A 27734-nucleotide genomic window follows, 5' to 3' on the forward strand; every position below is an offset into this window, starting at 1 on the left:
ATTTAGGACCAAAAGGGTTTTTTAATGTCCTGATACAATAACTGTATTTTTAAATAGTTTTGTGGAGTTGGGGCATTAAAATAAAATCAAGCCGTACTTTTTTTCTATTTTTTAAACTGTTATTTTAGACTTAAGTTGTTATTTTTACTGAAATATTTAAAAAAAAAAATTAAAATACTGTTGAATGACTTTTTCCACAACAAACATTTAAATAAGTATAAAAAAGATTCCTTGTTAGTGTATTTGTTTAGTTCCGTTTGTAGTTTTTCTACAGCGGGACCACGCCCCTTTCATTGTACGTGGTGACGTCAGCGCGAGCTCTGCTCCTGTGCTCAACACATCGAGCTGTCATCATTTTACCGGGAGAAGCGAAGGGCATCCGGGATACCGGCCGAGAGGGAGCCCAGCACTGTGCTTGGAGGTCAGTACCGGGCATTTAGGGGGGACGCTGGGCCGTGAGCGAGGACACGGTCCGACCTGCGGGCTCACTCGGGGGCGGGTTCCGGTTTTGATTCGTGGAAAATGAAAACCGTCTGGACGAATGCGAAGATGCCTTGTTAGCCTGCTAGCCGCGTGCTAGCCGCTACGGCCTTTTAAAGTAACATTTGGAGCGAGGCCGTCCGTTTAAAGACTCCATAAGCGGAGCAAACGCCTCCACTGAATGCAAACACAGAAACTTATTCAGAATGAAACTGCTAATAGCTGTTAATCTAAAGCAGGGGCGTTTTGTGAAGCTAATCAGCTAATTATATAACGCGCCGCGTTAGCGCTGAAGCTAAGCGTGCAGCTAAGAGTTTGCGCCGTGAGAGCCGCTCCGTGTGGCGTCACACACAGCGGGTTTTAGCCATTATGCATTCAAAACAGATGATTTTACGATGTCTGGGGAACACGGCCAGGCATTTTCGGGAACTCATGACTCGTGAAAGGACAAAGTGATCGAATGTCCGGGTGGCCAATAGAGAAGTCTGGATTTCTCAGAGGCAGCCAGTCAGGAGGCGCGGTAGGCAGGTAGTGGGCGGGTCCAGGCAGGGTTAAGGGGAAGGAGAGCAGGCTGGGAGTGGAGCCCCAACAAGGTCAAAACAAAGCAGAAAGTCCCGGTGGGGGGCGAGAGCAGGCCCGTGGGGGGCTGGGAGGTGACCCCGCCTCCCAGAAGGACACGGTTCCGGTTCTGTGGCTGGGTTCTGAGAAGGCCTTGGAGAACTTTAACTCCTTGAGTTCTGTGAAGATCTGCAGAAGACTTCAGACTTGACCCTGTTCGCAGCGTCAGCACCGGTCAGAAGTATAAAGACACCCAGTGTGACACTGATCTCTGATCAGCAGTCTGCGGGATACATGCGGGTTTCCAGCATCTGTGCAGCTGTTATAGGAAACGGCAGGAACAATATGACCTGCGTGAGTTACAGCTCACTGTTTTGCAAGTTGAAATAAAAGGCAACACCAGTTTAAAAGATTCCCATCAATCCAGAAAACTGCTGGGAGTCACATGACCAAAGAATTGAGATGTTCAACTTGCGAAGAAGAAAAGCTCCCAGGATTGTAATAAATATACTTTAACTAGTTTGGTTTAATTATCTCAGGCAGAAAACATATATTGTTTTTCACAAGGTCATAGAAACAGGAAGTGCAGACTCTGCTCACTGTGTTGAGCTCACATTCACACTCTGCTCCGTTTTGAGCAGGACAAACCCTGCTGACCTTGCAGGACCTCTCAGGCCTGTTTTGTGGTGGAGTACCTATACGAGGCGAGGTACTTTGCTCTGGGGCGGGTATTGTTTGAGATATGAGCTCAGCAGTCACCAACACAGCCTACTGACCAATCAGATTTCTGGAAAAGAGCGTCACCCTTACTGGAAGATCCTCTGTGTAGACAGTCAGAGGGTCTGAAGGTGTTCTCTTTATCTGATGGAAGAAACTCAGGAGGAGCTCTGCTGCTGCGTCCTGACCTCATCAACATGTAAACAGACTCTTTGTCCTCTCAGAGCATTTAATGCCAAAACTAAAGATTTTTAATTACCACAAGAGTGGCGAGAGGGTTTTAATCACAGGCGTCTGTTCAGTCACAATTTTACTGGTTTCCTTCCTGCTTTGGATAAACTTTATTAATCCAGCAGCTGTTTTCCAGTCTGACTGAGCAAAGCTCACACATTCATGCAGAGTTTTTAGGCCTTTACTCTCTCACACGCATGTGCATGTTTCTGATTGGTCAGAGGCTCCAAACTGTGTCTCTTTCATGTGAACACTGATAAACCTGTCATGTGACCCCGCCCCAGTGTGATTGATAGTTAGCGAGTGAAGCCAGATATGGAAAGATATCCTGGATACGTTGACCCTCATGCAGGCTCTCTGCTGGTTGGTGAAATTTAAAACAGCAGCTAAAAGTCAGACATGGTGTGAGGAGGCTGTGCCGTTTTTATCAATAATCAAACTGTAGTCGTTATTTCTGCAGTGTGTTGTTCTGCTGTGCTTCACAGAATTTCCTCAAATCAGGAACTTTAGACCTTTAAAGGAACAAAAATCAGAGGCAGAGACCTCGGTGTTCTCGTAGTTTCACAGTGTTTACCTGGAGAAGGGTGAGATGGCACGTCTTGTGTGTGAAAACAGCAGGTCTGTTTTGAATAAACTTTATTGCAGGGGAACAAGGTGTTTTTGTTTTCCTTCTGCAAGTGCAGTCATGTGACTGCTGGCAGCGACCTGCACAGAAAGTAAAAGCGTGCGATGCACCGATCTTACAGGTCGTTCCTGGAGCGCGGCGCCGGCCTCTGATGTCAGGAAATGTTGCTCACATGTTTTGGACTGAAGTTCATGTCTGTGATTGGTCAGTGATCTGTGACCTGGCCCTGAGCCGGCTTCTCGGGGCCGATTCAGCCGGGCGCCACTGATTACTGAGTGCAAAACCACCATTAGGTCATGTGACCGTTCCGCCTGATGTAAAGAGATCTTTAAGCGCGCACTTTTAACGTGTCTGTCAGGCTGTCAGAGCTCCAGCAGTCAGACTTGAAGCCTCTGTTCATAAGGAGGTGAAGTAAGTGCGAGTCTGACAACTGCTGTCTGTAAATCTGAACGTTAGCATCTTTAAATCCACTGTGCCGCATTTCTGAGGACGCCGTTTGTCAGGCGCCGCAGATCAGCCCTGACTCTGACATCGTGTTCCTCTGCAAACAGCAGCTCGAGTCGGCGCTCGCAGTGTTATTAGAAGCTCGTCAGACAGAAACCGCCATCGTTAAATCCTAAAGCACAGCTTTCTCTCACATCTCATTTGAATAAAGGTGACTGTGGTCTGGAGAACGGGGGCTAATTCTCTCTCTTCTTCTCTCAGTGGACTGACGTGGACGTCTGACTGCTTCCTGTTGTGGCACTGACCTGCTTTTTTCTTCTGCGTCGTTGTGAGGTCGAGGACGTCCGGACTGTCGGACCGAAAGTCACCGCCGTGTGTGATACTTTAAGGACTGCTCATGCATCGTTTAAGGACTTGTGCGGCGCGGTTGCGTCCGCTCACCGCCTCGCAGGCGGCTCAGACTGTCGGCCAACAGCGGCCAATCACAGTCACCTCCACGGGTGGCAAAAGGACGTTTCAGCCAATCAGGTGTTACACAGCACCGGTGGCCTCGGAGCCGTTCCTGAATGGGACGAGCTCCAACTATGTGGAGGAGATGTACTACGCCTGGTTGGAAAATCCCAAGAGTGTTCATAAGGTAAGGAGCAGTGGAGCCCCTGCAGGTGTGGAGTGGTCGGTGCAGAGGTTGGTTTGATTTTACTGCTGGCAGCATCGATGCAGGACAAACCCTCCAAAGGACTTCAGCAGCATTTCAGTGTAATGGGACATAAACCCAGAACCCAGACAATCAGAAGTTAAAGGTTTGGTGATTTTGAACACATAAAAACAGCTGCACACCCAAAGCACCTGCAGCGTTTCCACAGTATTGATAGATTCCACACACAGAAAGTGTCCCACAAATTTAAACCCTAGTGGGAGTGTCCTTTAAGAGGGTCGTTGACCCACTGTTGAGCATGCGCCCCATCCCATGAGCCGAGGTGTGGAAAAGGGTGTGGGCCACTATCAGCAGAGGTTTCGGGTGAAACCATTGTGAGGCCCACGTCTTTCAAAATGATGAAGATAAAAGTTCAGGGCCCTCTAGCAGCCCCGGGTCAGACAGTTTTAGGCGCTCACGTACAGTTTTATATTTTTAAATATTAATATGATGTTTTATTTCACTTGAAATGTAAAAAATAATGTTCTGAAATAAAGAAAGTGTCAGTCTGCCGTCGCCCTGACTGAAACCGACTGAGCTGATACTTTCACTGCACATTTGTCTCCGTGTAAAACAAGCAGCTCTGTTTTTAGTGGCTAACGTGGAGGAAATGCTCGTGTTTACTGAGCCGTGCAGTAAACAAAGCATTTAAAGAATTTGCATGAAGCATTTTTAGAAATGTTCCATTATTTAAAACTACCATCACAGGTGAATCTTCTCTACAAGCATGCTTTCTTCTGATTGGCTGGATTCTGGAAGTACGGAGAAGGGCAACAACCACTCTTAGCGGGTTGTACGGTTTTTGTCAAAGATCACCGTATAAGGAGATCTGTGACGAGCTGATGTCAGCATGGCACGAGTAGAAACAAGTGGAAGTGAATGTGTAGGGCAGGCTTGACAGGAAAAACTGCATCGTTAGCTCGCCGCTATTCGCATTATGTCGCTAAACTACTGAACGCTCGGGAAACGTTGGCCAAACCAGCAGTGGCACATTTCTTTATTTTCTCCCCGTACTTCATTTCCTGAGGGTTCGATGATAAACACGATAAAATGTGAGAAATGAGCAGAAGATTAAAATGTGATTGGCTGAAAACTGAAGAGAAGGGCGGGATTAGTGAGTGTGACGCTCCAGCTGGGTGGAACCTTTAAAGAACACGCCGTGCTTCCTTGTTAGTGACAAACATGGCTCGTTGTGTCGTGACGCACGGCGCTGGCGTTCACTGCTGGGAGGTCTCCATGAATGTCCTCCAAGAAACATGAACCACAGCGTTGGTGATTCACGTGTTCACGTCGTGTGCCACCGCTGTGTTAAATTACATATGTGCTTCTGATTGGCTGGTTCGGCCTGCAGTGAAACATCTCCTCCATGTTGTTGTGCAGCTGGTCCTGGTTCTGCTCGGGGACCCGTCCACCTCTGACGAAAAGCTGCTGCAAGATATCAAGGACACGAGGAACATGATACAGGAAGTGTGGGGCCCGCTGGTTAGCAGTAACAGAACTCTTTCAAAATAAGAGTGAAGCAAGTGTTTAGTGGGGAAACTCTTGAGGCTTCGATGAGTCAGATTAAACAAAAAAAAGCTCAGATGAGTGTCGTGTGCACAAAAAGCTGCTGTGGGAAACAGTGGTGTGCATCTGTTTGTAATGATATGATGCGTGTGTGTGTGCAAAAGTCTTGAGCCACTCATTTCTTTGTATTTTGTTTCCAAGGAGGCAGACGTTCTTTAAAGTGCTCTTGAGCAACAACTCTCCAGGTTTCTGAAGCTCTTTGTTGTTGGACACTGTAATGTGCTGTAGTGTGTTACTGAAATGAGGCAAACTCAGAATAATAATATGTGGAGAATCATACAGGTTTTACTGCACAACAGGAACATGTGGAACATGCTGTTGTTGATATCTGGGACGAAGGACGAGCATTAAAATGTGTTTGCAGGCGTTTCCTCCTGTCCACATTCTGAAACACATTACAGCCACACTGACATGTTCAGTGTGCTCTGAGCACATGTGACCAGTCATGTGACAACATCCTGTTCAAGAGTAGCAGCTGTGTCAGGACGGCGCTTTAAAGGGTTTAAAGCAGGGGTAGGCAACTCCAGGCCTCGAGGGCCGGTGTCCTGCAGGTTTTAGATCCCACCCTGGGTTAACACACCTGAATCACATGATTAGTTCATTACCAGGCCTCTGGAGAACTTCAAGAAATGCTGAGGAGTTATTTAGCCCTTTAAATCAGCTGTGATGGATCATGGACACATCTGAAACCTCCAGGACACCGGCACTCGAGGCCTGGAGTTGCCCACCCTGGTTTAAAGGGTCCGTTAGTGCTTAGAAAGTCTGAAATAAGCTCTGTGGAGACTCATGGAGACGGTGCGTTTCATTCATTTTAGCAGCAAAAACAAATAAGTACAGTATACCATCAGCGTTATGTAACAGCAGTGGTTCATCGGGATAATCAGTGGCGTGGACTGTAGACTACAGGAGCCTGTGGGGGCAGTGTCACCCGTGTCACATGCCAAGACTCGATGCTAAGAGGAGCGTAGCGCGAACGGCAAAGCAGCTGGATGGAAGAAAACGGAGTCAGATTTAAAAGTGAAAGAATTTCACAGGAAACTGAAGCTAAATCTGCATGTAAAGCTCCTGTGATGTCACCTCTGAGTGGGAGAGTCACGTTCACGTACGTTAGCTAACCTGTCATGACGCTTGCTAAGCTAACATCACAGTTTAGTTAGCTAACGAGTGAAATGTGATGCAAACCTCGCCTCTGTCAGTGCGCCCCAGGGCAGCTGTGGCTACAACGTAGCTGCCATCACCTGTGTGTGTGGCTGATGTAGTGTAAAGCACTATACAAATACAGGAGCAGACACACAGTCTCTGCTTTATTTGGTCTGCTCACATTAATATTAAAGTTTACCTAATGTTAGGAGGTGACCTGTGGGCGGGACCGTATCAATAATAATTAAACATGTAATCACTTAAACACCGCACTACCAAATCGGTGCTCGGTAACATTTGTATTCTGGTTCTGTTTGTTCCGGATTACTAGTATTAAAGACACACAGATGAGTCTGTCCTGTACAGAGCAGGTTATCGTCAGCTGTGACCGTCAAAGATGAGTCGCATCCAGAGCGTGAATCATCTTAAACTTTGGAAACTTATTTAGGACCGGAAAATCATTTTGACTACAGGAAGCACAGACGAGAGTTATGGAAACAATCAACCTGACGTCCATTATTATTTAGACCAAAATACTAAATCTTGCTCTGTAAGGGCCTGATATCCACTTACGAGGACGTTATGCTGCAACTGTTCTGTTGAAATTTTAAATAAATATCCTCGTATGTTGCTCTCATTTTTCTCATAAACAAAAATTAGGTAAAAGAAAAATCTGGTAATTCTTTGTTTTTACATTCATCAGGTCCTAACCAGCCCAAATATCAAAGAGAGATTAAAATGCATGCCATGGAAGAGTTCAGGTTAAATTAGGTCCCTGTTTATGATTCGAATGTCTAACGTGAGACCTAAAATCTAAAACCACGCATGTGATGCAGACAGCAGCATCACGGCATCTGTGTCGGGGACCGGTGCTGCGTGTGGAGCTCACAGCTCTCGATTCTGTCTTCTTTAAAAAGCTGTAAATGAGTCTGTTTCATTTTTCCGTTATTCGTCTTCAAACACGCTCTGGGGTCGTGAAGGTGACATGGCTGTGACGGCGTTTGTTTTGGTGAGCTCTCTGACCGGGCGCTAAAGGACAGCCAGCTAATAATAGCCCCCAGAAGCTCGAGTCACGTGACAGGCCTACTTCAGGGCCGGCAGTGAGACTGAGAGGCCCTCTGGCTTCGATCAGTTCTTTAATGACTTTAAACGAGTCCGATTAACGAAGGCCGATTTAAAAACAGGAAGTACTTTGAAGGCGTTAACCTAAACAACGAGAGAATCATCTGTCAGAGGCGCAGCGTTTGATCAGAGCTCCACCCACACCGTTTTTACTCTCAAGAAGAGGACAACCCTCCCCCCCACACACACGTATTCTCATTTTGAAAGTGAGGACATCTAATTGACAACATCTCTTCCCAGTTTCTAACCCTCAGCCGAACTGTAACGCTGACACTGAAACCACATTTTGAGCCTCAAACTGGGGACGGACGCTTTGTCCCCACAAGTGACTGTTGGTCCCCACAAAGATATCTAAACAGGTGCACACACACACTCCTCTTGGTACAGAGTGTGTGTGTGTGTGTGTGACATGTCACATCTGTTATGTAACGACCTGACACCATGACCTTGCTCTTATTAGCTTAGCCTGCTAGCTGGACACAGGAAGTAAAGTGTACTGTGGGGCGGGTGCTCGCTGACGCAGAACAGCTGAAGTGTGTAAAAGTCAGCCGGGATCTGGACGCGCTCCACCTTGTGACTCAGCAGGCGTAACCCGCTGTGATGGCTTTAAAGCTTCCTGTGTGACTTTGTCAGTCTCACGCTGTGGAGGAGTCTGGTGTGTGTGTTTGGTCACCACGGAAACGGCGTGATGTAGAGCAGAGCTCATTAAGGCCCTCTGACCTCCTGATGGTGAAACGGCGTGCCCTCAGATTCCCTCTTCCTTCATCGAAGCTTTGAGCATCTCTGAGGTCAACCGTCAAACGCCATAAATAATGCTGCGTCCATGTTTGACTCAGCACTGGTTATCTGTCGGTTAGCTGTTCTGACTCCACCCACCACAGGAAGTTCTCTTACTTATAGAGCACACACAGCAACAGCAGGCGCTGAGGTGCCTTCAGTGCAGTAAGATCAGGATCTCTGAGCCTTGTTCATGGCATCATCAACATCTTTCTCTTCTTCCTCTCCTGCAGTCGTGGGATGTGTTTTTCCGGAACGCCAACGCTGGCGCTCCTCCCGGCGCCGCCTACCAGTCTCCTCTGGGGCTGTCTGCAGCGTCCAGCCTCGTCGCCCCCCAGCTCTCCTCTCTGGTCGGAGCTCAGCCCAACGTGGAGAAGCTGGTGGAGGATCACCTGGCTGTGCAGTCGCTCATCAGGGCCTACCAGGTACACACACACAAACACGATCAATGCATCCATAAGATTATTGAAAAGCCTGTGTTTGTCAGTGACCTCTGACCTTTGGCTACTGATAGAGTGAAGTCTGTGCTGTAAAATGTTTTCCTGTTTGTTCACCTGCTTATTGATGGCTGCTGTTTGTTGATGGAGACGTTGGTGTGGTGAGTTTAGGTCTTCACAGGTCACACAAACTCAGCCTGATCAATAATTGATGATCAGCATCCATCAGAGCCGAGTGTCGACAACATCCACAGTAGGGCTGGGCGATATGGCCTAAAATCCATATCACAGTGTAATTTGAAACATGTGCTTAAAGGATTTTAAGGCGCACTTAAAATCCTTTAATTTTCTCAAAAATCAACAGTGAGCCTTACGTATGAATTCTGGTTGTGCTTACTGACCTCGAACTGATTTTATGTGGTACACGGCGCTCAAACATCGGTCAAAAATGTTTTAGTGCGACTTAGCTTCAGGTCCCAAAGTCAAACGAACACTGAGAGTTAAAACTGTCTAAATTCTTTCATCTTTTATAAAACGATCAGCGTTGCTGCTTTACCAGGTGTAACTATGAAGTTTAACATCCAGGCATCCATGAAAAGGATTATTACATTTAACAGAGTTAGAAGTTAGCAGGAAGTTAGCAGGAAGTTAGCTCGCTGGCTTCCACCTAAACATGATATAGCATGTTCTGACTGAGAGATTTCTGAAAGAATTCAAACGTACAGCTCTGCTGTCACGTCCAACATAGATGAAGACTTTAAACTAAACAGCAGTGACGTTTGTAGGGTTACTGAAGTTGGGCTAGCTGGTATATAATGATGTGCTACGTGACCGCTAGCAAAACAGCTAGGTTAGCATAAACACTGAAGCTGGAGGACGAACGCTAACACTTTTCCACTTGATAAAAGTTAACGTGAAGGTTCCTGATGGTTAGAGACAAATACAATCACATGGCAGGATGCTGTAAACGGACCAAACTTCAGCCAGGAGAACAACTGAGATAATCCATCCACAACACGAGGTTAGTCATTAATATACTGCAACAACATGGGAAGTTCAAAGTGACTCTGCAGCAACAGGATGTGCAGCCGGCTGGATTAAAGCCCGAATCCTGACCCTGACGTGATGTGACGCTGTCATAAGGACCTGTGAGGGCCTGAGCTTCCTGTTGTGGTGTGTGTGTGTGTTCAGGTGATGGGTCATCACAATGCCCACCTGGATCCACTGGGAATCAGCTGTGTGAATTTTGATGACGCTCCGGTGAATGCCGGCTTCCAGGATGTTGGTGAGAGCGCCACAACTAAACCACCAAACAGACTGTGATGTTAACTTTGCTTTTCCCTCCCACCCGCCCTCTCTCCTCCTCCCTCCCACCCGCCCTCCCCCCTCTCTCCTCCTCCTCCTCTCTAACACTTCCTGCTTTTCCTAACTTTTCACCGTTTCTCCCGTTTCTGATTTCTTCCGTCCATCCTGCTTCTCATCTGCTCCGCTCTTCATCCTCTGTCTGTTATTTGGTTGCATCTCCTCCTCCTCCTCCTTCATCTCACCCTGTTCTCACCCCCCCCTTCCTGCCCTGGGTGGGCTCTGTGCTGTTGTCACTTCCTGTAGATCCGAGGGCACCACGTGGCCCAGTTGGACCCCCTCGGCATCATGGACGCCGATCTGGATTCGTGTGTCCCCACTGACATTATCACGTCCTCCGACAAGCTGGGTGAGGAGCTGACCCTCAGAAATCGACCCCCTCTTCGTGTGTTCAGCGCTCCTCCTCGTTGGCTGGAGGAGTCTCTGAAACGTTATCGTACAGCAGAAGAGTTTCTTCTGCTGTACGATAACGTTCTGTTTTTAAATCGAGCTCTGTTTCAGGATTTTATTCTTTGTCTAAACTGAATCGTTCTTCCTCATCTAACATCTGAAGACCTTCGTTCTGTGATGAAGGTCCGAGAATTAACCTCAAATCATTTCAGTGTTTCCCGCACGGAGACGTGAGGAGAGACCGCACGGCTGTGCTGACGTGAACGTTAGTGCCAGTTTATTCATCACAGTCTGGATCATCACATGTTTGTGACACTTGTGATCATTTAAGTTCATTTAACAAACAAACTAAATGTTATTTTTTTGTTATTTTAGTTTAAATATGATATTTTAATTAAAACGAAGAGCTTAAGGCTGTAACCCTCAAACTGTGACACGGGTTCTGATCATGTGGTTCACAGTGAGGCTGCAGCGCTGTTACTCTGTAATAAACAGCATTTACCAGATCAGAGGTTCAGTCCTGCGTCTGTGTAAACTCTCGGTGGTGGTGTGTAGTCGCAGTCTCTCCTCCACGCTCTGTTGAAGTGTGGATGGTTTTCTTCAGTTTGTGGGAAACACTGAAAACATTGACACAATCCTAATCCCGAGTTTAAAATCTGGATGATTCTCTGAGATCTAAAAAGCCTGACTGAAGGTGTTTTTAATGAAAGGGGAACGTCCTTTTTCCTGAAGGTGATTACGTCCCCGCCGAGGACCGAAAGCTTTCTCAGGGCCTCTGTAGAAAACGTCCTGATTCGGTGTGGCTCCAGGAGGCCTGGCGGTAACCGGCTTCACTGCCTCAGACCTCACGCTCAGACTCGGAGCTCCTCTCCGCTGGAAAACACGATCGGCATTAGTGATGCAGCAGGATGAAGCCTTTAATGGTTCTCAGCCACCTGAGTCCGTTTCTGTTGGACGCGAGTCGCCCATTGTTGACTCCACGTGGAGTCGTAGGATATCTGGAACTGTGGCGCAGCTTTTACTTTGAAGGGCAGCATTCTCGGTTTCCTGTTTGGGCCGCAGCGATCTGTTGGCGACCAGAACAATCAGCGGTCTGCTCGCGCTTGCTTCGTTTAGACTCACCACAGCGGGCCGTGTAGAAACGGCGTGGATGATGACACTCGTTTATTAAAGCTTCTGATTCAAACCGAGCGACCCGCGAGCTGTCCGAGCGTTTCATCCACGCACGCGTTCACGGAGCCCAGTGTGAACACGAGACCTGCCAAAGATCACAGAATCTTTCTGAAGATGAAAAAGGCGGCGTCGGAGTCTCTGGGCAGCGGCGGGCTGCTGCTGTAGTTGAGCTTCTGCTGCGTGACGCTGGGCTGTGCACCACGTTAGCCAGAGCGCTCCTCCACTGCTAATCCTGCTCAGATCTTTTCCTGCAAGTTTGGACCTGAAACCCCGCCAAGGTGACCGTGAGTCTAAGACGCTCCGTCTCAGAGCTCTTCCTCGTCTTCCTCTCAGGACATTTATTAAATAACAGCAGTCCTGGTTCCAGGTGCTTTTAAACCACCACAGAGGAAGACGAGAATAAAGCAGTACTTCCTGTTTGTTCGCAGTCTGAATGTTGCTAACGGCTCATTAACGTTCAGCTTCGGCTTCAATCTGTGTCGTCAGAAACAGGAAGTCAAAGATCAAAGGTTTGTGGCTTCGCCTCACTGTCTGCGGCTAAATAAACCCCTGAAGCTGTGACTCCACCCACTGTTACACATCAGGACACGCCCCTCTCGAGCTGCTCTGTGTGCCATGTTCAGTTTGTTGTATTAGCGCTCCCAGGAAGTAGTCCATCTGAAGGTGACCTGAATGGCCTCGGTGTGGGACGGCTGTGGCGACGCTGTTTAACCTTAGCATGGCGCTACATGTGTCTCTCCTTCTCCACTGCTCCTTCTTCTTCTTTGATCGCGGGGTCAGACGGTGGTGGAGACGCGAGATGCGGGGCGGCTGCTGCGCTGATGAGGCTGTAGGCCGGTGTGGTGGTGTTGGTGCTGGTGGTGTGTAAAGGGGGTTGCAGGTCATTAATGGTGTCCGGGTGTCTCTTCCCTTTGCTGCCCCCTGCTGGTGACCCGTCCAGACCTGGCTGTGTTCAAGGAGAGGCTGCACATTCTCACGGTCGGAGGTACGAGAACCAGCACTGCTGTGAAGTCAGTAGTTGATCTGTAGTGGAGTTTGTCAGTGCAGTAGTTTGAAGGAAACATCTGCAGGAGCTGAAAGCATCAACGCAGCAGACGGTGGGCTCCTGAGCTCCTGCAGAGGGCGCCGCAGCGCCGCGGAGAGATTTCATCTGGTTCAGCATCTGATTCTGTCTTTGTGCAGGAGTTGAAGCACGTTTGTGACCTTGCAGCGGTTTAACCAAACTGGAAGCATGTTCACATGTGCAGCTGCAGTCCTCAGATCCTCTCACCAGCCCCACGCTCACCTGGCCAGAGTGTACCTGCAGGCCTGTGTTGGGCAGTAATGTGCACCCAGACAAATGTATAAATAATCACATGATTAGAGGGATATGTCTTCATGAAGCAGAGTATAAACTGTAATTTTATGTCTCAGTTTATCACTTTCACCTGCTGCTGTAGTTTCAGTAAATGTGACATCAGTTAGTTTTGTTTTTTAGAAAGAAAGCGAGCATCAACAGGTGAGACGGGAAAATAAAAATCGTGCAGACGGTCACGCCGGCAGCATCGTCTGCCTGAAATGTCTCAGACTCTGCTGCTTCTTTACTCCTGTGGATTCTGTCTCAGTGGGCTGAACCACGGTGAAATCTCCCTGTAGCCTGAGCAGCACACAGGAAACACTGAGAGGAAGTTCATCCCGTCTGACTTGACAGGCTCCGCCTCCTCTCAGGGTCCCCTGTGCTCAGCTTTGTTAGCTGCTGCTAGCGTGCTGACCCCCGCTCTGTCCCACAGTTCACCGTTATGTTCATTAGTGTCTGGGCCTGACTCTGAATGTGCTCTGAACTATGGCTTGATGCATGCTCCATCATCCAGGTAAGGAAATCCCAAAAAGTTGTCCTCAGATGCAGATGTGTCCACGTGGATTAAACATATTTATATACTGGTTATTAATAAAAATCAGGCTGTTGTTACTGGGCTGCTCCTCCCTGCTGGCAGATGTCACTGTTCAGTTTAACAGGTAACTGAAGCTCACCTCCTGCACAGACTACAGTGATGTTCAGCGATGCTGAAAATTAAGGCGAACCCTGAAAGAAGCAACGCGGTAGTTCCTCCAGCATCCAGCAGGGGCAGCAGCGAGTCAGTCCCAATGTTAAACGTGTCCAGCAGCCTGAGACACAAACTCTGTGGATAATTGGGTCGGGATGATGTTACAGCTCACATTAGCATTAAAGGTTGTTTTTTTTTAGGGGCGTGGCCTCTTTTTGTAGCTGCTAGGTGTCTGCTAGGCTAATCCATAGCTTTCATGTGATGTCAGATCTACTGGGATACGCCCGCCTGGCCGCTCAGAGTACGGCACAAATGTGCGCGCACACCTTTCCTAACCCCGCCTGACAGGTAGTTTGTTTAAGCTAGCTTTGTAGCGCTTTGCATCAGTTACCCGTCCAGATGAAAAATACATGTCGCACGTCGAAAGCGTTCATCCAGTCAGCAGTGAGCAATGCTCTACAACAGACATGGTGCTCAGGGGGAGGGGCTTAGATAAAGCTGCCCTGTTTAGTGACATCAGATTACCAATAACAGATCTGCCATACTGTCCTTGTAGACGCAGCTGGTTATGAATCTGTAAATGTACTGCAGTGACGTCTGGATCTGTCTTTGGGGCGTCTGACATCTAGGGCTGCCACAAACGATTATTTTGATAGTCGACTAATCAGATCATCATCCACTGGACGTAAAACTACAGCTTATTGCACCAGCAGCATCTGCTCTCATATAACTATCATTAGCTTACAGCTTTAAGCTTTTAAGGTGCTAACTAAAAATAAAGACAAGATGATAGTTTATTCAATTTTAATGAAATTTGCAGATTGTTTCGGTGAAGTTTAATAAACTCCTTGCTATCTAAAATATAACAGGACACCGGAGTATATTCTGGAGCATCTCACACTTCTGATAATCAGCTGTCTGCTTGATGTTTATTCAGCTGTGTAAAAACTATAACTTTAATCTCAGCCAAACAGATTTACTCAGGAACAAATAAAATACTGAAAAAAGCCAAACAATAACATGTTTAAGTTATCTAAGTGACTCATATATCATGTTTAACCTGAGTAGCGAAAGACGGCGGTGGGTTTGAAAACGATTTGCTGGGAGTCCGGTGTTCTCACGGCGCTAGTGAGCCTAGCCCCTGGCTAGCTATCGAGCTAGTGGGTAACAGACGTCTCCGAAAACGTCGGAGCGCTTTTGAAAATATGTGGTGTCTTGATAAACTGAGCAGATATTTGAGGTTTACACAGCTACATTCTCGGCTGAAAATATGTTCAACGTTTATTTTGTGACCCAGAAAGAATAATAAGAGTAATATTAAAACTAACTAGCTGCCGCCATTGTTGGAAACTAAGCTGGGCCGCGCTATGAATTCTGGGACAGAGCTACTTCTTCTTCTTCTGAGTTTAACGGCAGCTGGCATCCTTGTACATGCAGTGCTGCCATCTTCTGTTTGTCCGTTATTACACTCTTAAATCCTGCTACTTATTCCTGCGTCTTTTGTGATCTTACAAAGCTTCAAACGACGCGTCGACTATTAAATCAGGCGTCGACGATTTTGACATTCGACTAATCGTGGCAGCCCTACTGATATCTGAGCACTGACGCTGCTTCACGTCGTGTAATGTCAGTGACCTCGCGCGTGTTTCAGCTCAGTGCGTCGATCCCGTTTCCTCAAGTTTAGCTTCATGTTTTTGGACAGAAGCACGAAAAAAATGTTACTGAGGCCCAAATCGAGGCTGGGAGGAGAAAATGTTCTGCCTGTGTGTTCCAGCCCTGTCACCAGGTTCAAAGCCGACCTGAAACAGAATATATCAGTCAGACTGTCTCAGCAGGACAACTGCACAGAGCAGCAAGAAGCTGTGCGTAAACTGCCCGCTGGTGCTCCACAGGTCACACTGGTCTGAGTCCAGCTGTTACTGTCACAGAGGGCAGGGACTGAGCACTGACCTCAGGACAGAGCCTCTGTTTTTACTCGAGAACAAAGACGTCAGAGGTGCTTTGTAAAAAACATCCTGAGCATGTTTCATCTGAGCTGCAGCTCCAGATGTTTCACTGAGGTCAGTTTAGCAGCTGTCTGAGGTTTGTTCCTCAAAATATGAAAGACCCTGAATCAGACGTCAGGATGGCAGCACACACTCAGACCTGCACACATGGGGCAGCATTACATCTACTCTATCTACACACAGGCCCCGCTTTAAAGTAATAAACTGCTTTCAGTACAAAAGCAATGACAGGCTGTGATTAGCGCCCCCATGAGGCTGAAATGTTTAGAAAGAGAAAACGGGTGGATGAAAAGGGAGTTCAGTCCAGGAGGGCACGACACACACAGTTACTACAGACCAACGGTCGCACAGACGGACAGAAATGCTTACAGACTCAGGAGAAGGCAGACGCTCGTCTGAGGCTGGTGGTCTGTGGGGGCGCTGGTGGTGGTCTGTAGGGGGCGCTGGTGGTGGTCTGTAGGGGGCGCTGGTGGTGGTCTGTAGGGGGCGCTGGTGGTGATCTGTGGGGGCGCTGGTGGTGGTCTGCAGGAGCTGTCAGCCGAGCGTCCATGGGGACATCCTGCTTTGCTATGTGAGGTAGATTGAGCCTTTTGAGTGGCTCCTTTGCATGTGTGCGGGTTCTCTGATTGGCTGAGCCTGAAGTGAGACTGCAGGCACGACGAGTGCTCAAAGAGACGCTCCTCCAACTTCATCACACCTCCTCCCCTAACGTCCCAGAATCAGTTTAAAGTCAAATGATCCCGTTCTGTCATCACTGCTTCTTCAGCTTATCGCTGTGCTGACGTGGAGTTTCGTATCGGAGACCAGCGCCGACACGCAGGTCATCAGAAACGCTCCTGGTGTTTCTGTTTCGGAGCACAGAAGCTCGGAGATCCTCACAAACCCCACGGAGTCCGAGTTTGAAACTGTCTCACTGTGTTCACCAGATTATATCTGATCACGTTAATCAATGATGACATCCTGAAGGTTTCAGCCCCGAGGCTTCATATTGCAAGGTAGACTCTACAATAATACAATCATGTGACCCCGTATGAGCAAGCACTTTGGCGACCGTAGGAAGGAAGAACTCCCTTTTAACTTCCATGTTTTCCCCGCTTCAGTGACGGCGTTTGACCCCGAGTCTGTGAGCTTGTGTATTTGAGAATAGCAGCTGTGCAGCGTTCGGCTCCTGCAGGAAGTCACCCGTGTTACAGCATGTTGAAGCGACGCCCACAGACGTGAGGGTCAGTAACAGTTCATCAACCTGACGAGTGGCGTGCGGCGCGACCAGCCGGCTGTGACCACAGGATCAGCTCTGAATGGGTCTCGCTGCACTAATGAATCAAACGCACCCTTTCCTGTACAGCGCCGTGTTTTTACTCACGCCTCAGTCAGCTCGCGCTCCAATAGTTTCCTACGCTCACGTCTGCACGCCGCAGCAGGTCTGACCGTCACACGGCAAGCGTTTGTTAGGAAGCAGTGTGAAACGGTATTCACGTCCTTATGATTCAAACAGACGTCCTGCAGGTTCAGGTGGAGAAACCTGCGGCGCCTGAGTGGACTGAAGCTGCTGTTCTTGTGATGGTGCTGGAGCAGCAGCGATGATGATGATGATGATGAAGGCGGTCTGTCGAGCTTTCAGGCTGCTGATTGGTCTAAACTGTCGACACTAACGACTTTTATTTTATTTGTTTTGGACCCACAACACCTCCTCCTCTGCTGTCCTAAAACCATTAAAACCTCCACTACTCTAATGCCACCTCCTCCCCTTCTCCTCCCCCTGCTCCTCCTCATCCCCTGCTCCTCCTCATCCCCTGCTCCTCCTCATCCCCCCTCTTACCCCTTCTCCTCTTCATCTCCCCTCCTCCCCTGCTCCTCTTCATCCCCCCTCCTCCCCCTGCTCCTCCTCATCTCCCCCTCCTCCCCTGCTCCTCCTCATCTCTCCGCCTCCCCCTGCTCCTCCTCACCCCCCTGCTCCTCCTCATCCCCCCCTCTTACCCCTGCTCCTCTTCATCCCCCCTCCTCCCCCTGCTCCTCTTCATCCCCCCTCCTCCCCCTGCTCCTCCTCCTCATCCTCCTGCATGTGTAAATCTCCCCCTTTCTGTTGATTAAAACTTGTCTTCATCACTAACTCCTTGTGCATGTTTTTCTGTCTCACCTCTTCTCCTCCCTTCTTTCTCCTCGTTCTCCTGCTCCTCCCCCTCCCCTCTTGCTCCGTGGTGCTTCATGGGACTTGTAGGCTTCTACGGTCTGGAGGAGTCGGACCTGGAAAAAGTGTTCCGGCTTCCCACCACCACCTTCATCGGCGGCTCGGAGAGCGTGCTGCCGCTGAAGGAGATCATCCGCCGGCTGGAGGTGAACACGCACACACACAGACACACACACAGACACGCACACAGACAGACACACACACAGACACAGACACACACACACAGACACGCACACACACAGACACACACACACACACACACACAGACACACACACAGACACGCACACACACAGACACACACACACACACAGACACACACACACACAGACACAGACACACACACACAGACACACACACACACAGACACAGACACACACACAGACACACACACACACACAGACACACAGACACGCACACACACAGACACACACACACACACACAGACACACACACACACACAGACACAGACACACACACAGACACACACACACACAGACACACACACACACACACACACAGACACACACACAGACACGCACACACACAGACACACACACACACACAGACACACACACACACAGACACAGACACACACACACAGACACACACACACACAGACACAGACACACACACAGACACACACACACACACAGACACACAGACACGCACACACACAGACACACACACACACACACAGACACACACACACACACAGACACAGACACACACACAGACACACACACACACACAGACACACAGACACACACACACAGACACAGACACACACACAGACACACACACACACACAGACACACAGACACGCACACACACAGACACGCACACACACACACAGACACACACACAGACACACAGACACGCAGACACACACACACACACACACACAGACACGCACACACACAGACACGCACACACACAGACACGCACACAGACACACACACAGACACAGACACACACACACACACAGACACACACACACACAGACACGCACACACACAGACACAGACACGCACAGACAGACACGCACAGACACACACACACAGACACACACACACACACACAGACACGCACACACACAGACACGCGCACACACACAGACACGCGCACACACACAGACACGCGCACACACACAGACACGCACACACACAGACACGCACACGCACACAGACACGCACACGCACACAGACACGCACACACACAGACACGCACACACACGCACACACACGCACACACACAGACACACACAGACACAGACACAGGAAGTGGAAATGAGCAGTTGAAATGTTTTACAGGCAAATTATTCAGGACAATGACTGTGTGCGTGTGTCGGTGCAGATGGCGTACTGTCAGCACATCGGGGTGGAGTTCATGTTCATCAACGACCTGGATCAGTGTCAGTGGATCAGGCAGAAGTTTGAGACTCCGGGCGTGATGCAGTTCACTCTGGAGGAGAAGCGGACGCTGCTGGCCCGCATGGTCCGCTCCACCAGGTCAGAACCCCCACACACTCAGGTCCCTCACGCAGATTCATCCACACACTGATTTTATAAGCTGGAGCAGGAGGGCGGAGCCACAGAAGACCAAAAGATGAACCCTGAGGTACGTCAGCATCGTAAACCACCACGAGCCGTTTCTGACAGCTCGTGGTGGTTTTACCCGCAGCGAAACTCAAGCCCGCCACTTCAGTCACCTCAGCTTTCTGAGAAACAGAAGCTCAGTGCTCTGGTGTTTCAGTCATAACCAGTTTGATCCTCACGCTGGTCCCATCGATGGGATGTCTGCTGTGAAATCTCCCACTGCAACACGGAGTCGTTGGGAAACACGGTGCGGCTGCAATAAGCGAATCTGCAGTCTGCGTTGGGAATAACCGGCGTGTTTGCCTGTGTTCAGGTTTGAGGAGTTCCTGCAGAAGAAGTGGTCTGCAGAGAAGCGCTTCGGCCTGGAGGGCTGCGAGTCTCTGATCCCCGCCCTGAAGACCATCATCGACAAGTCGTCTGAGAACGGCGTGGAGAACGTCATCATGGGAATGCCCCACAGGTAAAACCACACGCTGCTGTTCTCTGTTACCCGACCGCACGCACGCCGCTCCACAGTCGATGACACCTGCGTGATGTCATCAGAAAGGAGGCAGCAGCTTCCAGGAGAAATCTGCATCCAATCAGCGAGTTTGATGGCGTCAGCGCTCCTCAAGGTTACAAAAGCAGCAGCCCGACAGTGACGCACTGAAGACAGGAGTCGGAGCACAAACATGTTGAAATGTTTGCTTTTAATTTTAATGTATTTCTGCTTCAGTCAAAGACGACAGAGTAAATAAATACAGGCTCAGCTCACACCTGTGTGAAGACGAACGCCGCGAGCGCGCCGTGATGGCCTCTGTGTCTTTCAGGGGTCGTCTCAACGTCCTGGCCAACGTGATCCGGAAAGAGCTGGAGCAGATCTTCTGTCAGTTCGACTCCAAACTGGAAGCAGCTGATGAGGTCGCTGTTTTTACTGCTGTTTGTTCGTTTACTCTCGATTTTCTTTCCCCGTCTGATCCAACCTGTCGTGGTTGTTCTCAGGGCTCCGGCGACGTGAAGTACCACCTGGGGATGTACCATCGCCGCATCAACCGCGTGACGGACAGGAACATCACGCTGTCTCTGGTAGCGAACCCGTCTCACCTGGAGGCCGTGGACCCCGTGGTTCAGGGAAAGACCAAAGCTGACCAGTTCTACTGCGGGGACACAGACGGGAAAAGAGTAAGTCTGGCGGAAGTACTCGGATACTTTATAGTAGTGATACTGCACTGTGAAGATACTGTTACAGGTCCAGGTAGTTTTTCTAGCTCAGAGCAGACTCGACCTTCAGGTAAACAGCGCAGGCTCATTTTTTTTCCTGGAAACTGTTGGAGGTGTTTCTGTGCAGGACGAGCTTTCGACCAATCACAGACTGAGAAAGTGTCATCAAGTTCATGTGTTCTCTGCGCAGGTGATGTCCATCCTGCTGCACGGAGACGCCGCGTTCGCCGGTCAGGGCATCGTCTATGAGACCTTCCACCTGTCCGACCTGCCGTCCTACACCACACACGGCACCGTGCACGTCGTGGTCAACAACCAGGTAACGCCACAAAGAAACAGACCGTGAGCCGCTAACGCAGCCCGCCGTGCAAACACCTCTCTGTCGTCGTGTCTGCAGATCGGCTTCACCACCGACCCTCGCATGGCCCGCTCCTCGCCGTACCCCACAGACGTGGCTCGTGTCGTCAACGCTCCCATCTTCCACGTGAACGCCGACGACCCCGAAGCCGTCATCTACGTCTGCAAGGTGGCGGCTGAGTGGAGAGCCACCTTCCACAAAGATGTCGTGGTCGACCTGGTCAGTAAAGACGCAGACAAACACTCTCTGACACGAAGCTTTCAAAGCTGATCGCCGACATCTGGAGTCTGCTCCCACCTGTTCACACAGCTGGAAACAGTCTTTACAGTGTGTGTGTGTGTGTGTGTGTGTGTGTGTGTGTGTGTGCAGGTGTGTTACCGTCGGATGGGTCATAACGAGATGGACGAGCCGATGTTCACTCAGCCGCTGATGTACAAACAGATCAAGAAGCAGAAGCCGGTCCTGCAGAAATACGCCGAGAAGCTGATCGCAGAGGGAGCCGTGAGCCGGCAGGAGTATGAGGTAGGACTCGCCCACCAGGCGAATCCTGCTTACAGGTCACCGTGATGTCACTTCCTGAACGTTTGTCTGTTTGCAGGAGGAGATCGCCAAGTACGATAAGATCTGTGAGGAGGCGTACGCTCGCTCCAAGGACGAGAAGATCCTGCACATCAAGCACTGGCTGGACTCCCCGTGGCCCGGTGAGAGGGCGAGGAGGCGGGGTCGAGTCACTGTCAGCTTCCTGATCGCACAGATTCAACTCTCAGGACGTTGTTTTCACTCTGGCGTTCAGCTCCAGACTGTTAACCCTTTAAACTCGCTGTTTTCAGGTTTTTTCACCCTGGACGGTCAACCAAAGTCGATGAGCTGCCCCTCCACCGGCCTGACCGAAGACAACCTGAACCACATCGGACAGGCGGCCTCGTCCGTCCCCGTGGAGGACTTCACCATCCACGGAGGTCGAGAACGGCACCGCTTTCTGACCCGGCAAACGGGAACGAAGACGTTCAGCTGACGCTGTCGTTTCTCGCCGCAGGTCTGAGCCGAATCCTGAAGGGCCGCGCCGAGATGGTGAAGAACCGGATGGTGGACTGGGCCCTGGGCGAGTACATGGCCTTCGGATCGCTGCTGAAAGAGGGGATCCACATCAGGCTGTCGGGGCAGGACGTGGAGCGCGGGACCTTCAGGTAAACCTGTAGGCGTGTCTGGCAGTGGCATGTGACACACAAAGCAGAGAGAGCTAAAGAAGCGAAAAACCACGACACAAAATAAACTGATGGCGTGACGTCAGGAGGAGACGAGCGGATCGGAAAACGCCCCCAATCGTCTCGGTCTGCTCGTCTTGACGCCGTTAGCAAGTTAGCGCAGAGCGCGGGTGGTTGACGGGTGTCCTCTGTGTGTCCCCTCACAGCCACCGTCACCACGTCCTCCACGACCAGAACGTGGACAAGAGGACCTGCATCCCCATGAACCACCTGTCCCCGGACCAGGCGCCGTACACCGTCTGCAACAGCTCGCTGTCCGAGTACGGCGTGCTCGGTCAGTCCTCGCTCTCCACAGATGATGCGTCATCGATGGCGTCTGTGTTTTTGCCTGATGGTTGTTTCTGCGTCTGCAGGCTTCGAGCTGGGATTCGCCATGGCGAGCCCGAACGCTCTGATCCTGTGGGAGGCTCAGTTTGGAGACTTCCAGAACACGGCGCAGTGCATCATCGACCAGTTCATCTGCGCCGGGCAGGCCAAGTGGGTGAGGCAGAACGGCATCGTGCTGCTGCTGCCGCACGGCATGGAGGGCATGGTGAGGACGCCGCCGCACCTTCCTCCTCCTCACTGACTGAAAACCAAAGACAACACAGTGTCGATAAGTCTGAGCTGATCAGTGTTCCTGATCTGTGATCGTTTATTTCTGATAATCAACACGTGCTCGCTGCTCTGTCTGAATGTTCTCCTCAGGGTCCCGAACACTCGTCAGCTCGTCCCGAGAGATTCCTCCAGATGTGCAACGATGACCCCGACGTCCTGCCGGTGAGACGCACACACAGAGCAGTGATGTCAGAGCGGTGTGTGTGTGTGTGTGTGTGTGTGTGTGTGTGTGTGTGTGTGTGTGTGTTTTGATGCTGGTTTCTGTCCCTCAGAACATCACCGAGGACCTCGCCGTGCGTCAGCTCTACGACTGTAACTGGATCGTGGTGAACTGCTCAACGCCTGCAAACTACTTCCACGTTCTCCGACGGCAGATCCTGCTGCCCTTCAGGAAGCCCGTGAGCCTCACACACACACACACACACACACACACACACACACACACACACACACACACACTGTGATGGACCGAGCAGTGAAGGAAACTTAGGCACAGGTTAAAGTCCAAAAAAAAGATTTTTAATTTAACCCAAAAAACATAATTGGTTAACTCATGCAAAAAGAATCAAAATCTTGGGCCCATAAAAGAGGTCAAAGTAACAGAACTCTACTCAAAGTTGACAACACAACTGATAACTAACACAAACTGACCTCACTTAACGAGACAAAGGGAAACTTAAATAGAGGCTGATCAGCCCACAGAAAACAGGAGAAGGGCTAAAACACACAAAACCTAACTAAACATAATGAACTCCAATTCCCCCCCATGGTCCTGAGTTATGGCATGAACCAATTTGCAGTCTTCCTTTAAAGCTTGCTCCGCCCCTTTTCCACCTCTTGGCTCCTTAATCAAGGGACTGGAACAGCTGCAACTACGGTAACTCAGAAAACAAAAGATTAATCATACATAACAGTGTAAACTACAATGTGCGCACTTATTTTAGAATGCAGTGTTATGTGGATACGTGAATTAACTCCAAACCAAAACCAGTTATTTATTGTCCTGTAAATTAATTCCTATATTTAAAGAAAGAAATGTGAATGCAATGTTATAAGCCTCTACGCTAACATGGTGGGTATTACCACTGTGTGGCTGTAAGTGCAGCCATCACACACACACACACACACTAAAACCAGTGTTAGCCTTAAAGCGGAGTCTGGGGGCGTAGACGTGTGGACGACTCCCTGTGAAAACATGCTGTTCAGCCTAATGTCATGTGATCAACTTCCTGTTTGTGTCCCCAGCTGATCATCTTCACTCCCAAGTCTCTGCTGCGTCACCCCGAGGCCCGATCGAGCTTCGACGAGATGCTGCCCGGTAACGCCTCCACCCACACCTGCAGCTCTAACGGCTCTGACGAACCGAGCCTGAACCCTCCCTCTCTCCTTTCTTCTCATTCATCCTCCTCTTCTTTGTCTTTTCCTTTTGTTCGTCTTTATCCTTCTTCCATGCTTTCCCTTTTTCTTCCACCTCCTCTTCCTCGCTGCAGGAACTCACTTCCAGCGGCTGATCCCGGAGGTGGGCGTGGCGTCCGAGCGTCCAGAGGCCGTGAAGCGGCTGATCTTCTGCACAGGAAAGGTTTACTACGAGCTGACCAAAGAGCGGAAGAGCAGAGGCCTGGAGGACACGGTGGCCATCAGCCGCATTGAGCAGGTACACGCATGCCACACGGAGACTTCTGATTGGCTGCAGCCAGGGGCTTACGGTGTCAAAGGAGTCAGCTGACTCATACTCTAAAGTAGCTTTAGTTACAGTCTTTAGGGGATTACAGGAAAGAGAACTCGGCGGCAGTGGCTGGTGAACAGGCAGTAACGGCACGCCGTCTCTCCCCGCAGCTCTCCCCGTTCCCCTTCGACCAGGTGAAGGCGGAGACGGAGCGCTTCCCCAACGCCGACCTGGTCTGGTGTCAGGAGGAGCACAAGAACCAGGGTTACTATGACTACGTGAAGCCTCGCATCAGGACCACCACGCAGAAAGCCAAGCCCGTTTGGTAACCACCATCACCGTCATCATGATCAGACCATCTGTCCACCACCGTGCAACCTCTGACCACACCCTCTCTGTGTTTCAGGTATGCTGGCAGAGACCCGGCAGCCGCTCCCGCCACAGGAAACAAAAACACTCACCTGATCGAGCTGCGGCGCTTCCTGGACACGGCCTTCCACCTGGACGCGTTCAGAGACCAGCAGTGATCACGTGACCTGCAGCACCTGGAATCAGCCCTCACCCGTCTCGCCTCCATTCACACTCACAACACACAGTCAGCCCTCTGTACGGCTGAGCACACCGCACAGCAGGAGGTCCATTCAGAAAATCACCGACCAGAACATCACAGCGGGAGGCGGAGCCTCAGATTCAAATTTAAACTTTATTCTCCTGGTTTGTGACGGACAGAAACATTCCCGTAATCATCAAAGACGAAACGAGCTGCCGTTTTTCTCTCTGAGCTGTCTTTGTCCATCAGACCTCACATTAACGTCACCATGACGCCGAGGGAAGCTAAAATCAGACAGATTCTCAATGGACTTCTGAACTGACGTCCAACTATTAGCACTTTAACGCATTCACACATATACACAGTCATCATCTGATCAGGTCTGAAACATTTGAGACTAAACCAATCAAAGTCTAAAAATAGCAACATTTGGCATAACAGCAGGTTTACGCCAAATAATCTGAGTGTTTGTTCTGAATCATAAATATTGTTATGATTTAAAAACTTTATCAGTTTCTTGGACAAACACGGGCAACAAAAAGCAGCAACGTTGGTCTTAAATTAGATATATTTTGAATGAAGTCTGGTGCTGTTCACGTCTTCAGATAGTAGCTGTTAGCATTGTTAGCACTTCCTATTTAAAAGCAATGGGAGTCCAGCTAGCTGCAGAGAGCAGGTTTTTTTCACCTTTCAACAGGTGAGTTCGCTCATTACGGAAAGGCTGATGCGTTCAATGAAAGTGAAAGTCACAGCAAACAGATCTGCTCTCAAACAGCCGGTTCAGAAGTCCATTAAGAATGTGTTTTCAGCTTTTCCTCAGAGTCAGTGATGCATCCTGCTCGGCTGCTTCGGCAGCACCAAATCAAGCTTAAAAAAAAACCCCGCAGAGGAAAACTGGAGCTTGTTATTAACATGTTGGTATTAAATTAGCCCACCTCGCTTTGCTGGCAGTGTCAGGGCTGAGGTCGCCTTCAGGCTCAGCTTCACCCAGCCACCGAGGCCGCTCAGCTTCAGCGTACTCTTCTCACCTGGGATAAAGTTTCAGACTTTTTTAAACCTTTTTAAACGTATTTAAAGCAGGAGGGTCTGAAACAGGAAGACGAAGGAAGCATCATAACACTGAGAGTTCAGAGCGTTTCAGAGGTTTAACTCTGACGTATTTGTTTGTGAACGTCTAAAAGAGTAAAATCTGCTCTTAAACTAAAGTTTGAAGTGTGGAAGGCGTCAGATTCATACGCAGAGTTTGAGTTACAGAGTTGGACCTGAGAGAAAAATAAACTGAACTACAGCATGAATAATAATAATATGCAGTCTTAAATTAGATGAATTTTCATTTGAGTCTGGTGCTGTTGTTCTGTTTTAGTGTGTGAACAGTTTGGCCGATGAACACTGGTAGTTTACAGCTGTGTGATTTATTTATTCTAATAAAGTCCAACAGCAGGGAATACTGGGAATTCAAACAACACAAGAAAGCACATCTAAAATTGGCAGAATTTTGAATGAAGTCTGGTGCAGTCTGACGAGCAGCTCAGATTGCTTCTCAGTACCATTCGTCTTAAATTGGGTAAATTCTGAATGAAGTCTGGTGGGGTTGTTCAGGGTATTTTGTTGCAGAGATGTTTGGTGTGACCAGGCAATGTCACGGCTCGATAGCTGTCCTTCGTCAAACAGTTGCTGCAGAAGTTTCTATTTCTGCAACTTTACAGGCAACAGCAACCTGCGTATGGCAACATGAAGGAATGATGCAGATTTGCTTTAGAAAAGGTTCATGTGGAGTTGAGCCTGAATGACCTTTGACCCCACTGTCCACACGGTCACTCTCCAGCTGTGATGACAGAACTCTCCATCCTCGTCCTCATCATCATCAGGATCCAGTCTTCTACTTCTTCTTCGCACAGAAATCCTGATGAGTTACAGAAATGTTTTTTGTTCATCTTTTTTTTTGCTTTTTAAAATGCTCGTTAGCATCATTTGCGCCCCTGCTGGGGGGCGGGCTAGCTGGGAGAATCACTACAGACAGCAGGTGGTGGTTTTTACCTGTCGTCGGCAGGTGTGTCCGTGTCTATTTAGAGGCAGCGCTTAACACTGAGATTTTATTGTCTTTTACTTTGAAGGGATCTTTGGGGAATGAGTCTGCGACACGAACTCAACCAAAAGCACTGCTGATGATTAATTTAACCCCTCGCTTCTGGCCCCGCCCCCTCCTTTCCGGCGAGCGTTCATCCCGTGCCAAAATGGATCGCAAGCGTCTCGTGTTTTTAGTGTGTTTGGCATCCGGCGAGCGGCAAAACGGTCGGCCGCTGGTGGCGTTCTGCGAGACAAAGAAAATGATTTATTTATTTTCATAAAGGGGAAGTTCTCTCATTATTTTGCTTCATTCAATAAAGAAATCTGTATGTACTGAGGAGCCCCGCCTCCTGTGCTTCCTCACTGCTGACATCAGCTGTCTGCGCACGCTCATTTCACACCAGGTAACCTGCGGGGTCAAACCAACCTGTGACATCATTGTAAATCATATTTATTCATATATTCAGTGAAATCAAGTGAATGGACTTCAGACAAGAAGGA

General features: G+C 49.4%; 1 protein-coding gene across 3 annotated transcripts; it reads left to right on the forward strand.

Moving 5' to 3' along the window:
- Window positions 1-288: 288 nt before the first annotated feature.
- On the forward strand, window positions 289-27573 carry ogdha (oxoglutarate dehydrogenase a). Of its 3 annotated transcripts, XM_086257832.1 has the most exons (24): window positions 289-421; window positions 3317-3692; window positions 8588-8779; window positions 10400-10502; window positions 12657-12701; window positions 17965-18080; window positions 19289-19443; window positions 19844-19990; window positions 20340-20430; window positions 20512-20691; window positions 20921-21049; window positions 21128-21307; window positions 21458-21610; window positions 21687-21789; window positions 21919-22047; window positions 22125-22275; window positions 22500-22627; window positions 22707-22885; window positions 23041-23112; window positions 23223-23348; window positions 24196-24268; window positions 24441-24604; window positions 24787-24941; window positions 25023-27573. In XM_086257832.1, exons 2-24 carry the CDS (start codon window positions 3453-3455, stop codon window positions 25141-25143), a joined length of 3132 nt encoding a protein of 1043 aa, XP_086113958.1. In that variant the 5' UTR covers window positions 289-421; window positions 3317-3452; the 3' UTR covers window positions 25144-27573. The 3 variants fall into 3 exon arrangements, with proteins under 3 accessions (XP_086113958.1, XP_086113960.1, XP_086113959.1); XM_086257834.1 differs by lacking the exons at window positions 10400-10502; window positions 12657-12701 and adding an exon at window positions 9983-10076; XM_086257833.1 differs by lacking the exon at window positions 12657-12701.
- Window positions 27574-27734: the final 161 nt, after the last annotated feature.

Source organism: Aulonocara sp. 'chitande type north' Nkhata Bay, linkage group LG12 (assembly GCF_057382095.1).
Source record: "Aulonocara sp. 'chitande type north' Nkhata Bay isolate Kocher_YH1m ecotype deep benthic linkage group LG12, A_spYH_male_GT1.1, whole genome shotgun sequence".
NCBI lineage: Eukaryota > Metazoa > Chordata > Actinopteri > Cichliformes > Cichlidae > Aulonocara > Aulonocara sp. 'chitande type north' Nkhata Bay.